This window comes from Homarus americanus, unplaced genomic scaffold, assembly GCF_018991925.1.
Source record: "Homarus americanus isolate GMGI-L3 unplaced genomic scaffold, GMGI_Hamer_2.0 scaffold11022, whole genome shotgun sequence".
In the NCBI taxonomy this organism is placed as follows: domain Eukaryota; kingdom Metazoa; phylum Arthropoda; class Malacostraca; order Decapoda; family Nephropidae; genus Homarus; species Homarus americanus.
The window spans coordinates 15,284,001-15,299,327 of record NW_024737068.1 but is presented as its reverse complement, the minus strand read 5'-3'; the positions used below and the strand labels follow the sequence as shown (position 1 = coordinate 15,299,327).

Below are 15,327 nucleotides of genomic sequence, written 5' to 3'. Positions count from 1 at the left end.
ATTATAGCACTGTTTTATTCATCTTGCAGGGATATGACCAGTATGTTTATAAGATTATAGCACTGTTTTATTCATCTTACGGGGATATGACCAGTATGTTTATAAGATTATAGCACTGCACTGTTTTATTCATCTTGCAGGTATATGACCAGTATGTTTATAAGATTATAGCACTGTTTTATTCATCTTGCAGGTATATGACCAGTATGTTTATAAGATTATAGCACTGTTTTATTCATCTTGCAGGTATATGACCAGTATGGTTATAAGATTATAGCACTGTTTTATTCATCTTGCAGGGATATGACCAGTATGTTTATAAGATTATAGCACTGTTTTATTCATCTTGCAGGTATATGACCAGTATGGTTATAAGATTATAGCACTGTTTTATTCATCTTGCAGGGATATGACCAGTATGTTTATAAGATTATAGCACTGTTTTATTCATCTTGCAGGTATATGACCAGTATGTTAATTTCATCAGTTTGGAGGACGACATGTTTACATTAAAACATCAGGGATCGGAGTCTCTCTCCTACTATGGTGAGTTATAGCTGGTAGTTTTACTCTCACTCTTAATATTTAAACATATGAGGGTATTCATTATCTTCCTCTCTTTAATATTTTTAAATGTTTTATGGTAAATAGTACATTCTGTGCTGTTTAAAAGTCAGTATGACATGTAAATACTGTATATTTGTAAGCAAACCCTGTGACTTATAGAACACATTTGGATAATTAGTGATAGCTTCTCTCAACATGGGTTGTTCACTCTCTTATAAAAGGGGTTTTAGGATAAAACTTATATTTTTCCAATGAAGAGGAATAAAATCTCTGCAGATAAATGTATTTTGAACGTTTTGATTATAAAAGAAGATGTTTGAAGTATGACTTAATACATTGCAGCCATTAACCGAAGCGACATTAAAGACTCGGACATTGACCTCATCATGGACTCTATCGTCGATAGTCTGTTTTCTGTATTTGTCAACCTTGGTAAGAGCTCTTGTACTGTACCTAAAAAATTTTTGTGTAAAAAAATCATGATAATTTATTATTGTAGTTAAAATAGTCACTGTTACAATATCTGTCCTACAGTGGTCCCTCGGTTAAGGAACACAATTTGTTCCAGAAGGTCGTTCGTTAACCGAAAATTTCGTTAACCGAAACCATTGTTTCAATGGGATTTTGGGTAATTGGTTCCAGCTCACCGAAAATTACATACAAACTAAAAATAAATGCAGTAAAGTACACTTACTTTAAGGTGTGCATGTAGAAGGCTCCTGGTTGATGATGATGGGAATTAGAATGGGGGTGGAGGAGAAGGGAGAAGAGAAGGCATTAGGGTGGAAGAGAAGTCATCCCATGCCGCCATTTCACCCATAAAATTTTAGTTCACTTGGTGTAATTCAAGATTATTTTGTTTAAATCAACACTGCACTGCATTATATATTGTCAATATGTAAAATAAACTTCAGAATGACCCATAATTGTACTGTAAAAATGTAAAAATAGTTTATGTTCAATAGAGTCTCAAGCAAGAAGCTTCCTCCACTGAGCAGGGACACACCGTGACGCCATTTTGGGTGAGTCAAGTGGCTGTTTGGCGCGCTAAAAACTAGTTCCCTGTACTTCAATTATGTTAAATAATTGTTAAAGTGACAAAAAACTTTAATATAAGACTTGGAAAATTATTGAATAGTACAACCTTCTTGATATTTACTCAAATGGTAACGAATTTAAGTCCTAAAACTGATTACTGTATTGGTGGACTAATACTACAGCTGGTGAGCAGGTAAAAGCAGGCGGAAACATGTTGGGAAAAATTCGTAAGGAATTCGTTAACCGAAATTTTTTCGTTAACCGAAGTGAAGAATCTTATGGAAGGTAATTCGTTAACCGAGGCGTTCGTTAACCGAGGGATCACTGTATATTCATTCATATAACTATGGTAGCTATTTGTTATACTCACAAGATGCTGAAACAATCATCTTTTACTGCAGTTATAAGTTATAGTTTTACAGTGTAATGAATATGACAGGTCAAGTTCCCATCATCCGGTGCCCGAGGGGCAATGCAGCCGAGAGTGTGGGAGAACGCTTGGACAAGAAGCTTCGAGAGAATTTACGTGACACCCGAAATTCTTTTTTTTCTGGCCTCAGCACAGATTCATTTGCTGCTGGTCAACTAAGGTAAAGTTTTCCTTCTTTATGTACATACTACATAGGTGATAGACAATGTGAACTTGAGTGATAGACTGTGTGTACATAAGTGATGGTACAGTAGCTAAAACAACTATCTGTGCATACTTTGTGAGAAACAATATGAGACCATGGATGATAAATTTTGGTATATGAGGCTGTCACTAGTCACACGTAAGATGACGAAGCATGTCGACCCCCACCTGCACAGATAGTTGTTTTAGTTACTGTACATAAGTGATAGACTGTGTGTTAGTGATAGACTTTGTGTACATAAATATTATGTGTACATAAGTGGTAGATTGGATGTACATAAGTGATAAGTGATAGACTATGTGTACATAAGTGATGTTATGTGTATGTATGTAAGTGATAGACTGTTTGTATGATAATTATTTGTAAATGGAATTTAGCTTAAAAAAAGCACTGATGGTCTGTTTTAATTTGCTGTTGGAAATAAGGCACACCTTCGAACACTCTTATAGCTGACATTAACAAACAAATTAAGTAGAGCATTTTCTAAGGCCTTGTTTGGATACTTCTTAGGTAGTTACACAATTAACAGTTTTAAGTCAACTTCTGATGCATTATCCTTCAAAAGTCAGTTTTCCCTTAGCTTTCAAAGACCTCTGTTGGTTATTGTGGACCGTAATGTTGACTTGGCCACACCACTGCATCACACCTGGACCTATCAAGCTCTTGCCCACGACGTGCTGAACCTTAGCCTCAACCGGGTAACAGTCACAGAACAAGATGCTGCTCACCCAACCAATAGGACCAAGACAAAAGAATATGATATCAGTAACTCAGATGGCTTCTGGAAGGATCATAAAGGTAAGGATATTTTTTCTCTGCTAAATTACTGTAATATCTACAGTACAGTGAACCCTCGAAGATTCGGACCCTGTAAATCCAGATTTGGGAAGATTCTGACCCAAAATTTGTGGGTTCTGGGCTAAGAAGCATTCCCAAAACAGAGCAAAGAACCTTTTACCCGTTGGTGCTGGTTGACCTGGATTTTTTATTTTTTATTATTTATTTTATTAATTTATTATTATTATTATTTTTTTTTTTTTACGGGGATTAGCCCACCCGGGCACAGGTCACTGACTCATATTGGGACCTACTGTAGGGTGCGAAAATGTAATAATAATATTAATATTAATAATAATCATAAAAAACCGTAAAGAAAAAGAAATGATCAATAGTGAGAAACATTATATGTAAGTTGTGTTGTCAAAGAGAAACAATTGAGACCCTGCAATTGTGTGTAAATGAGGTAGAAAGTCAGATCAGCAACCTGGGACTTGGTCACAATTTTCGTGATGCCATATGGCAGCAGGGTCTACCATTACACAACACATTATGCTTCCAATATCTTCCCAGATGGTAGTACCTCCCTGTTTGGTATCTGTCTACTACCTACTTATTGGAAACATAAACAGTTGTCAATTGTTGTTTGTGGGAATATTTCATTCACTCTAGTAATGATACAATGTTTCTTATTATGTTATCGTAGGTAAATACATGGTTTATGTAATGTGTTTAATACTGGGCCGGTCACTGTTTTCAAATTAGACTACAAAATATGTATTTCTCCCATACGTATTTTGATTGTACACCTGGCAACGGGTGCAGGTAAGAGGAGTGAATAATGTGACAGCTTCGTCTGCACTTAGCTCTCCTCCCTCCCTGCTATATTTCACTGTTATTATTAGTGTTTACTGATATAATAATGCTTAATAGTGATTTATCATGGCATTGTAGCCAAGTTAGACTCATCACAGCAACCACCAGGCTACTGGGCCAAGCTCTGAGGTGTTATGGTTATTATTCAACTCGTATTTTCGGGGCGATATACGTAACTTTCTTCATGTATTTTTACTCATTTGCATGCACACACCATTCTAAATACATATTGTGAAAAAAGTAAATGAAATAATTGTCCTCAGGGCAAACCTGTACTGTACTCAAATGAACAAAGTTAAATACAAAATTTTTGTGTCTAGTGCAAATTATGGGATGTTTGTACTCAAATTAATCATTATCTTACAAGAATTCTAGCAATGTAAGTTATATTCTGCCTACCGGGTAATTATTTTAACGATATATAAGGACTGCTGTCTGATATATTTGTACAATTTATATTGTACTGTAGTTTGCATTCTTTATATAGCTTTCTGTTGTACAAGTAGTACAGTACAGTATTTAACATGTAACTTTCTATTGTATAGGCAGTGTATTCACCTTGTAACTTATTTATTGCTACCTACTGCTCTGGAATACTAAGAACTATCGTATTCATATTTTGAAACTCATAAATTCTTTACTGTCACTAAAGGATAAATGTCTTGCTAATAATCTAATTGTTATCTCTCAAGCGTCCTACTGTTATGTCACATTACTTTATTTTTCTATAAAATATTTTTCTTACATTTCTTTTAACATTTTCATTGTCAGTCATTTACTTCTTCCTCAGGCAGTGCTTTCCCAGATGTAGCAGCAGCTGTAGAAACAGAGCTGGAAGACTACAAGAAGGCTGAGACTCATATTAAAGGCTTGAAAACTGACCCAGATGAAGATGCTATTGACCTTCTGAGTGACAACACAGCTAAACTAACCTCGGCCATAACCTCTTTGCCGGAACTGATCAAGAAGAAAGCCGACATTGATAAACACATGAGCATTGCCATGGGTGAGTGGGTGGTAGTTTTTTCATGTTGGAGGAAGTATTAGAAGAGTAAGTCTAACCCACAGCCAGTTGAAGTGTATAGTAGTATAAATTAAATTAAAACTTCAATAATAAAATAAAAACAATCATCTGACATTCATCGCCATTGTTTTTTCTTTATTTTCCATGCCTGTGTGGGTTAGCCACAGTTACTTAATGGCAGCTCTTCTTGCTGCCCATTCTCTTGCAGTTTCATGTGTCACGCTCGTAACTCTAATATAATTTCTTCCAACCTCTCCCCAATGTCATTCTTGCCCTACTATGGGCTGTCCTCCTTTCCAAATATAGGCTTATGCATCTCTTGACCCAGTTGATCTCATCCATTCTCTCCACATGCCCAAACCATATTAGCCTGCCTCTCCACATTCCCAGATCATCTCAGCCTGTCTCTCCACATGCCCAGACCATCTCAGCTTGCCTCTATGCAGGACTTGTCCAATACTCAACTCTCATTACCCTCCTGCCCTCTTAAGTTCTCAACAGATCCCCCCCGTCTTTCAGTACCACATTACACTTCCACCTCATCATTCTTATTTCAGCTCACTTAGTCATCGTTAAGTGACCATGTTTCACTGCCATAAAACATCTCACACCAGCCACATACATTATTCTTTTCACGATTGTTGTCCGTAAAAGCAGCGGCTCCTTCAACTTCCTTCAGCCACTTTTGACACTTGCAGGTTTCAGCACCCCCACCAGGACTGATCATGTCACCCAGGTAACAGAATTTATCAACACAGTGCAGGGATATAGCCCCAATGTTCAGTTTCTCCAGCCTCGACGTGGTCACATAGTTACCTGCAAATACAGAACACTTAACCCTTAAGCCCTGGGTTAGGGTGCTGCTGGCAGTAACACCCCGGGTAATAAAACAAGAAAAAATTCAACCTTTCCAAAAATAATTACGAAAGAAAATGGCGGGAAAATAGGCGGATTTTCTGGACCGTCACCTCTTGTGTATCCACCTTCCACTCTTGTTGCACATAATTGAGTTGCCTGTGACACCTTTCTTGTAGAGAGCATGTGGCCATTTTTCACTTCTCACCATTGACACCACTAAGCAATACTTTTGTTTTTGCCTCAGTCATTCTCAGGCTCTTTGCCTCTATTCTATCCTTCTTTTTTACTATTATTTTTTTTCACTGTTCTTCAATATTTACTGCTATCAGATAGTGACTTGATAGTGACTTGGCTTGGAAGCACTAGCACCACTTTCTCTGCTTCATGGTCTCTTTGAAGACATATTGAAGGGTTAAATGTCGTACAGTAGCTTCTCAAATTTCGCGAGTTTTTAATTCGACGTTTTCGATTTGAACACCAAAAAAACAACACATTTAAAAATTTTGAGGGTGGAAACTCGAATTTCGACGGGTTTGAACGGCCCACCAACGTTCAGACGACGTGCACAATCGTGTAAACAGCGTCATTTCTCTTCTGTACAAAAGATTCATTATTGTTTATTGCTGAAAGTCTTTTTGATTGAATTAATGTTTATGTGTGCAAAATGAGCAATACAATTCATTAATAATACGTAGAATATTAAAACACACGAGGAAATGAGACAGCATTGTTTTCGTTGATTACAAAACCAGTGACTGACTGGTTCTACATATAAAACTGAAGATAATAAGACCTTGGTTGTAGCTGTAGTAAAATTAATATGGTTGTTTTAAGTAATGTTATTTAATGTTAATAAATGAAACAATAGAAGTAGCTAACGATAATGGTAAAGAAAAAAAGAGATCGCGTATGTAAGTGCGCACACGTGAAAACATATCGTCATTACTTTACATAAGAATATGAAAGCAACACTTATATACTGTTCATATATATTTTAATTAATGTTTCTGAATTTGTTTTTATTGAATTAATGTTTGTGTGTGCAAAATTAACAATACAGTTTATTAATAATACGTAGAATATTAGAGACGAGACGGCTGCCGGCATTGTTTTTGTTAAAGCTTACAAAACCAGTGACTGATTGGTTCTACATATAAAACTGAAGAAAATAAGACCGTAATTGTAGCTGCAGTAAAATTAATGTAAAAAAATTAATCTGGTTTTTTGAAGTGCCTGTAATGTTATTTAATGTTAATAAATGGAACAATATAAGTAGCTAACCATTAATGGTAAAAAAAAAGTGAGACTGCGCGTATGTAAGTGCGCACATATGAAAACATATCATCATTACTCTACATAAGAATATGAAAGCAACACTTATTTACTGCTCATATACATTGAAGGGTTAAATGTTGTACTCTGTATAGACAAACAGAGAGAGAGAGCAGCCGAACTGCTGGATGTAGACAAACCTTAATTTCCTGCTGGGATAGGTCACTGACACAAGCCTGAGGGCAAAATTTAATATTCCTGTAATAATAATAATAATAATTCAGATAGTAAAAAAAAAAAAAAGAAAGAAAAAAAAGAGCTGCCTATCTACCTATTGGACAAACTAAAATCGTTCCGGACCACGGGAGTTTCCGGACCACAGAATGCCGGACTAGAGAGGTACAACCTGTACCAGATAAAGCCAGTCCTAAAGTAGTGTGATATTGTGTCCAGAACCATGATAAATAGAAGGGGGCTCAAGACAGACCCTGATGGACTTCTACATTTACCTCACTTTCCTCACCATTTACTGTCACAGAGGTTTTTGGGCCCTCATAATGTCACAACCACCCAAGCAGGTATATACTTGAATACCCACCATCAACCCCTTAATATCTGAAGAAAGTTACATATATCTACCCCAAATTATGAGTTGGAAAAAAAAAAATCACACCTCGACCCGGTAAAGAGAGGGCTAAGGGAATGTGACTAATGATGAATCTAACTTTGCATTAATGCTGCCAGTGATGTTTAGTATAACACTTAAATAAGCACACCACCAACCTCTGCTGTGAATTCAATCAAATGAACTGAATGGTGGGAGCAGTTACCTTAAGGGAGGGCAATCAGGGCTCACCACAAGAGTTTGGGAATAGTGGAACAAAAGATGCGGGCTGGGGGGAGATGTGGGATGGAGGTGGATCTGTTATGATGAGTGAGCTAGAATACATCTTTGTGTATTCTTCAAGACGGCTGCCCCAGCTAATTCCTGGGGGTATTAAGCAAATTTTTGTATATCAAACATTCGTAAAGCGATTGATACCTGAATGCATTTACACTGCTCTTTAAGATGAATCTTGAGGTGGAGAACAATGGGAGGCTCCTTACGATTACAGTACGTATATTCACACTTATATTTTAATTGTACTTTATATTTAGCTGATGTCATAAAAAATAATCCACTTCAGCCCAAACTCCTCAGACAACATTCATGGAGACCCAAGTATTGATTCTGTCTCATATCTTCAGTTTCTCTTCAGTTGGTAGAGTTGGGAGTACTATTCCTTTTCTCCCAGTGACCCTCAGTGGTGTTGTTTTGTCTTTGCTTGCTTTAGAAGCTATACTAGTACATCGGAACCACTGAATACAAAAAAAAGTGCACAGCAGATCAGCTGTCACAACAGCAAACAACCGAGAACTGACACCTCATCCAACTGCTGCCCTACCCAACCCCACTTAAGCCAGAGCTCCTCAGACTTACAGGGATTTTTGACCTCCAGAAGTCTGACTTAGAGGAGTCTTACTTTAACCAGAAAGATATACATATTGTGGTTTAGTGCCAACCATTGCAGTACTTAGGAGGGTCTAACCTGTTGACCTGATGCATCCAAACATTTCACTGGAATTAATTCTGTTACGTTTTATTTTATTTTATTAAAAAAGCAACTATTTATTTATGCTCATATATATATATTTTCGTTCAAATACTTTTTTATTTGCAGTATTAATATAAATTTCATGGGATATGTTGTACCATATTTCTTTAGGAGTGGACTAAGTTAATACTTGATGGACTAATATATTGAATAAGATTATAGTGAGATTTAACTCTTCCCTAAACAGCCTTGCTAAACAGTATCAAATCAAGAAAACTGGACGTCTTCTTCGAGATGGAGGAGAAGATAATGGGCCGCAACACCCTTGAGAGACCTTTACTGGAGGTGAGCTGATGATAATAGGTTAGGTGTTTGGCCTCCCTGCAGATAATAGTTCTTATCAAGGTTTATATTTTGTTCTTGATGTGGGGGGTTTTCAATACAAACCCAGCATATATTTTAAGATATTTAGCAATGATTCTACACTTCATTTCATGTTGATAGCCATGTGTTTTAGTCACATACAGTACTGTATGAAAGGTACAGTTACATTAGTGTTACCTCTGGGTGGGTGCAATGGATTTTAAACTGAACACTGCCTCTCCTGTCATCTCAGTAAGTTGGTAAGCATGATAACAATGTCATTTCCCTTATCCTTGTTTTGTTTTATTTTCAAATAGAGTATTTGAATCACATTCAAAACATATAATTTTTCAACTCCAAATCGGGCAAATTCCACTTTTAAAAGTTAGCAAAAGGGAGCGATGATGCAGAAGATGGGAACCCATGATATCCAACATAACCATGTTAGCATCACCAGATAACTAGAAGTCTATTATAATCTTGCGAACGACATGGACGGGACCAGGTGGCATTAACGCCTCAAAGGTTAAACAACACGAGCGAGGCTGGAGGTGCTTATACAAAATATTGATTTGAATAATTTATATCTGAATATTGTCTTCCCAGCGATGATTAAAGATATATCGCAATTTAATATAAATTGACCAAAAATAAGTCATGACAAACTTCCAGGCAACTAAAGATGTACAGGAGCACATGTACTGTCATGACAAACTTCCAGGCAACTAAAGATGTACAGGAGCACTACATGTACTGTCATCAGCTCCAGGCAACTAAAGATGTACAGGAGCACTACATGTACTGTCATCAGCTCCTGAAATGCCATTTTGCGTATTTTTGTTTCATGTCACCCTAATTATGCCATATTTAATGTCATTTATTTAATCAATCGACAATTAATTTTATATTTGTTGTTAAAAACGTAAACAACAATCAAAATGAGAAAACATTGACAGTGGTGATATAATAATAAACATATACTGTACTGTAGTGCAAGTTCCTCAGTTTATATAATTAGTCCACAATGTTGTCAGGGTATTCTATTACTGTACTGTACTTGTTTACGTTAAATATGCATTATTCTATTTACAATAAACTTAACCATATTAGGAATACACAGAAGAGGAATTAGCATTATGGCAATGTGAAGCCAGATGTGAGAGCTTTGTATGGATTTTTTTGCCAGTTTGTTATATAGTACTGTATTGTTCAACACCAAAGGTGTAATGTTAATTTATTGTTGGATTATGCACCACATTGAGCTTTGTGTAAGTTAAAACACACTACAGTACTTGAATACCTTTACAGGACAAACCCATCAGATGTTAAGGTATTACAGTAAATGTCAAACTATATACAGTAGGATCTCGAGTTTAGCGACTAATTGGTACCGGTGTAAGATCTCAAAACTTAAAATTGCCAAACGATCGACATTTAAATACAGGTAAATAAGCCTATTCTGTTCTGCAGTCGGTCACCTAAACCCCCCTGTAACGATCTACAACCCACCCAGAAAATTACATAACGTACTGTATTGTATTCAAACATATTAATATTGTACATATTGTTGCTAACAATATTTACCGGTATATCACTCATACTGTAGAATAACTTTCCTCGATGGAGTCGGTGAAATGCTTGACGGGGCTGGTTGATAGGTTCCGAGGCAGGGAGGGCTGGTTACTGCTTAATCGCTGCTCTCGCCTCTACACCTCCTCTAATCTCAGCATCAAATCCCTAAAAATCTTGAGGTAGCTCTTCATCAGTAAGTCATCATCTCCTAAAGTGATGTTTGCCAAGGCATTAACAGTTATAAGGGCCCGCTGAAGAGCATTAACACGGGACATGTACACTCGGTAAAAGAACTACCGTACGGGTGGAGTCCGATGATTTTTCAACTGAAAATTCCTGTTGTCTCGCGAGGGTTGGTAGGCCTGAATGTGAGACATTTTGTACTTAATTTGGTTGGCTGAAATTAGCTATTTCATTGACAGTATTGAATTACTTTGTTACAATATGACTAGAGAATGTATAAGTTAAACTGTATCTTATATTAAATGTTCCACACACCATGGAAGTGGATGAGTTGCCATATAGGAATGCCTTATATGTTTGGCATTAGTGGATATAGTAAAGGTACACGATTATTTTGCAACTGAATTTCGAATCTGTATTTGTATCCCTACTTCACTTTGGGCTAATGCCACATTATGTCATTCTTAATTCATATTGGAAAATACACCAAGCTGTTCCCAAACACCTGAATAGCTCCACAGTTTCACATGTCGTCATAATGGAACCCGGCCCAACAACGTTTTACCATACGGTAAATAATTCCGGAAAGTCTAGTACTGTACTGGGTTTTGTTTCAGAGTGCCCATCACTTGTTTCGAGCACGTGTGACCGAACCCGTACACGAGCAGGGCTACCAATGCAAGGAATGCCTCGGGGGCTTTTTTGAAACACTTCGTTTGTAGTGTCAGTTTCTTTTGTGCAAGAATTGTAATGGTAGGTTTTTTACCGAGTGTACATGGCTTTCTATTCCTCTATAACCTTATCAATGACAGGGCAGAAAAGGTTCCGAGGATGAGGCCTGGTATCGTATTCTTGTAGCTGTTCACAGAGACGTGCGATGTGGGTGAGCAATTCAGTCAGCTGGCATGATGTAGGTTCACCAGACTTAACGTCATCCTCTTGTGTTGTTTGCAGTTCTTCTTGTTCTTCATCCTCCTCCAACATTTCTTCAATTGTCGTTTGCTGCTGATGTTGACCAATAATTTCTTGCAAATCTTTAACTTGAACATTAAAAACTCCCGGTGTTGGGACTGACCGTGCTGCCTCCACCGTGCCCATTAGTGTTGCTGCCACTTACTGCCTCTCCTCGCTTGCCTCGGTCTGCTCTACCCCACTTACCTCGGGGTTAGCGAACAAAGGTTTCCGTGAGTGTAGCACTGCTGCAACATTAATGTAACGCCATGCCTCAACAAGGACTTTACTCCTTCAGGTGTTTAAAACTACCTAAGATACTTTTACAGTAAATTGGATGGAATTTGCTGTATTATTAAGTTATTTCTTAACAAATGAAAGAATCTTTTAGCAGTAGTTTAAATATTTTTGTATTTTATAGAATGAAATTAAGATATACTACAGCTTGGTCACCAACAGCTTAATTATTGTTAGTAAGTTGTTTTGTATATAATATTTTCTTTTAGGTTATCATGTCGTGTTGGTTGGATATAAATGTGTTTTATGATTTAATTTTATATTTGTTACAGGTTATCAAGGATCCAGAGTGTGGTAATGCAATGGACAAACTGCGCATCTTCATGATAATGTTCCTGTGCTCAAACAACATGACAGATGCCGAGTTTAATGAGTATGCTACAGCACTCACAGAATCTGACGCTGATACTAAGGCTCTACTTTATCTGAAGAGATGGAAGTCCTTAATGAAGGTTGTATAAAACATGTTCTTTTTATGGTCTTGTAAGCTGGATAAAGGTTACTTAGTGTGTTTGTCATTACATCGGTCAACTCTTGATCTACTATACCAGTTTTGACTTATATTTTTGTTAAGCAGTTAGTGAAAGTTTTCTTAATGTTACAGTAAGGTACTTATGGAAGGTTATGTTAATTTATTTTAGGAGTTTTTAAATGTTACTGTACTTCTGGAAGGGTAGTACAGGTTTCCCCTATTTTTATTTATTTAATAGAGAAGTTCATGAAATGTTTTATGCACCTCAAAATAAACTTGTTTAACTATACTACACCCATTATTGTATATAACTAGAAATATGTTCATGTGGGGAAAAGTGTGTCACCAAGACAAAATAGAAAGCACTTAAAAGTGCCCCAAATATCACATACTTCTCTTTAACGAGTGTCACAATAACGATTCATCACAATTACAAAATTAATGAAATGCGACACATTAACGATACATTTCAATACAATAGCGATCAGTAGCGCAAGTTGATAGTCACTCTTGGCGGCCATCTTGATGACATCAGCGAGCGGGTTGGATATTTTTTATTAGAGTGTGTGAAGTTGTGAACAGGAGATGTAGTGTAACCTACTTGCCCCACATTGGGGCCTGGGGGTGAAAATGTAATAATAATAATACGGATAATAATAATAATATTAATAATAATAATAAAATAATAATAATAATAAAGAACCATAAAGAAATACAAAATGAAAAAAGATCACTTTTGGAAAACGATATATAGTATGTACGTTGTGTTGCCAAAGTAAGATAACGATTGAAAACCTGGAAGTGTGTGTAAATTATGCAGAAAGTCAGATCAGCAACCTGGGACTTGGTCACAATTTTTGTGATGTCATATGGCAGCAGGGTGTACCATTAGACAACACATTATGCTTCCAATATCTTCCCAGGCAGTAGTACCTCCCTGTTTTATAGCTGCTTACTACCTACTACCAGGTGTGATCGTGGTACTTATGTGTTGATATTGAAACAGATATTGATAATGAAACAGTATATTTAGCCAGCAGAACACAGAAACAGAGTCAATTAAAAAAATCATAATATTAACATGGCTGAGCCAGTTGAGAGCCAGAGCTCTCTTGTAGGCACCTGATATATGTTGTACATTTATTTCAAGGAAGTATTATGTAACTTTTAGTATCATCTGGAATAGTACACGTAGCATGGTGGTAATAAGAACATATCAGAATGTTACCACGGTTATCACTTCGTTATTTATTCATTTTATTTATTTATTTTTTATGTTTTTTACATTTATATTATAAGTACTGTATACACATAACTTATAGTGGAATTGAAAAAAAAAACGTAAATACAATGAGGAAAGCAGTACAACATGAGTTGTATTAAGGTTGAACAAGAGGACAGGGCTGTCAGGATTATTTCTAATTGGTAAATATTTCTTATCTGTCTACATGATAATTTCTGATAAAACAGTTTTGATGGTACAATAAAAGCAGGTATATAAAGTAGGTATTACAAGAAATATTAATACTTACACAATAGATATTTTTTAAGAGATGTTTTAAAGGAAGGGAGCATAGCCTTTGCTCGAATGGGTGGGGTAAGTAGTTCCACACCTTCACACCATGATATTTTTTGGAGGTCTGGGACTGAGAGGAGCAAATGGGGGGTGGGCCTAGTAGCTCTTGGTGCCTTATGTTGTATCTCTGATTAATCTGGAACTGGAAATAATTTTTATCAAGCAATTGATTGGCAGATTTGTAAACAAATAGGGCACAGCAGTAGGTGTTAATATTCTCAAATTTTAACATTTTCAATTTCACAAATTGTTCATTTGTGTGATCATTTTTTTTTTCAAGTAGGTCATTGTCTGCAAAATGCTCTTTTGTGCAGTAACCAGGGATTGTGTTTCTGAAGAGCCAGAAGCCCCCATAGTGTGTGGCAGTGTATCAGGTGTTGGGAAACAAGATCATAATAGATTTCTTTCATTGCTGCAAGAGTGAGTGACTGTCGAGTGTTATACATGATACCGCACTGTTTATTGACTTTACTATGAATGGCTTGCATGTGGTTTCTCCAATTAAGTTTCTCATCAACAATAACCCCCAGAAATTTAGTATTTTGTTCACATTTGGGGACTGTATTACCAAGTTACAGGGGGTCCAAATCTGGGGGTAAGTTTTTCCTTCTGTGAAAGATCGTGTAATGGATTTTTTCGAGGTTTAAGGTCAATTTATTACGTATTACCCACCTGACTTTAGTCATTTCAGTGTTCATGGTTCTCATGAAAGAATGAAGGTCTGAGTTGCTGGCATAGAGATTACTATTGTCTGCAAATAAGTTGTATTTTAAGAGTGTGCTGGTGTAAAGGCCTGGGACTTTGGGGATAGAAATCCCTTACCAGGCTAATCAGGATCTTAATAAAGGAAAGTCAAGGGCCATGGTTTTCTGAGGAATAACAAACAACCGTTTGAGATTGACATCTCTTTACTATAAAAATATAACACAAAACTCTGACACCACTCAACAAACATCAAATAACAATTACGGGAGTCAAACAATTAAGGCAGTCAACAGTTAATGGAGTCAAACAATTAATGGAAGCAAACAATTAAAGGGAGCAAACAATTAATGGGAGTCAGCAATTAATAGAATCAAACAATTAATGGGAGTCAACAACTGAAAGAATCAAACAATGAACAGATATTTCCTACGGCAGTGGCCCTGGGGGAAGGTTCTGGAACACGGTGATCCACACTCAGGTTAGGGAAGCGTCCATTCAACTCCACACTCGAGCGACGTCTTGAAATGGCAGAACACCGGGGCACAGACGGAATGAGATGAACTGAC

General features: G+C 36.7%; 1 protein-coding gene across 3 annotated transcripts in view; it reads left to right on the top strand.

Annotated features, from left to right (window-relative positions):
* The window catches only part of LOC121872999 (sec1 family domain-containing protein 1-like), a 39,162-nt gene that overhangs the window by 12,131 nt on the left and 11,704 nt on the right, over positions 1-15,327 (top strand). For all 3 annotated transcript variants that reach the window (XM_042376226.1, XM_042376227.1, XM_042376229.1), the window contains exons 4-10: positions 459-546; positions 910-999; positions 2,045-2,195; positions 2,821-3,038; positions 4,684-4,899; positions 8,890-8,987; positions 12,281-12,460. In XM_042376226.1, coding sequence (XP_042232160.1) covers positions 459-546; positions 910-999; positions 2,045-2,195; positions 2,821-3,038; positions 4,684-4,899; positions 8,890-8,987; positions 12,281-12,460 — 1,041 coding nt within the window. The remainder of the gene's footprint in view (positions 1-458; positions 547-909; positions 1,000-2,044; positions 2,196-2,820; positions 3,039-4,683; positions 4,900-8,889; positions 8,988-12,280; positions 12,461-15,327) is intronic.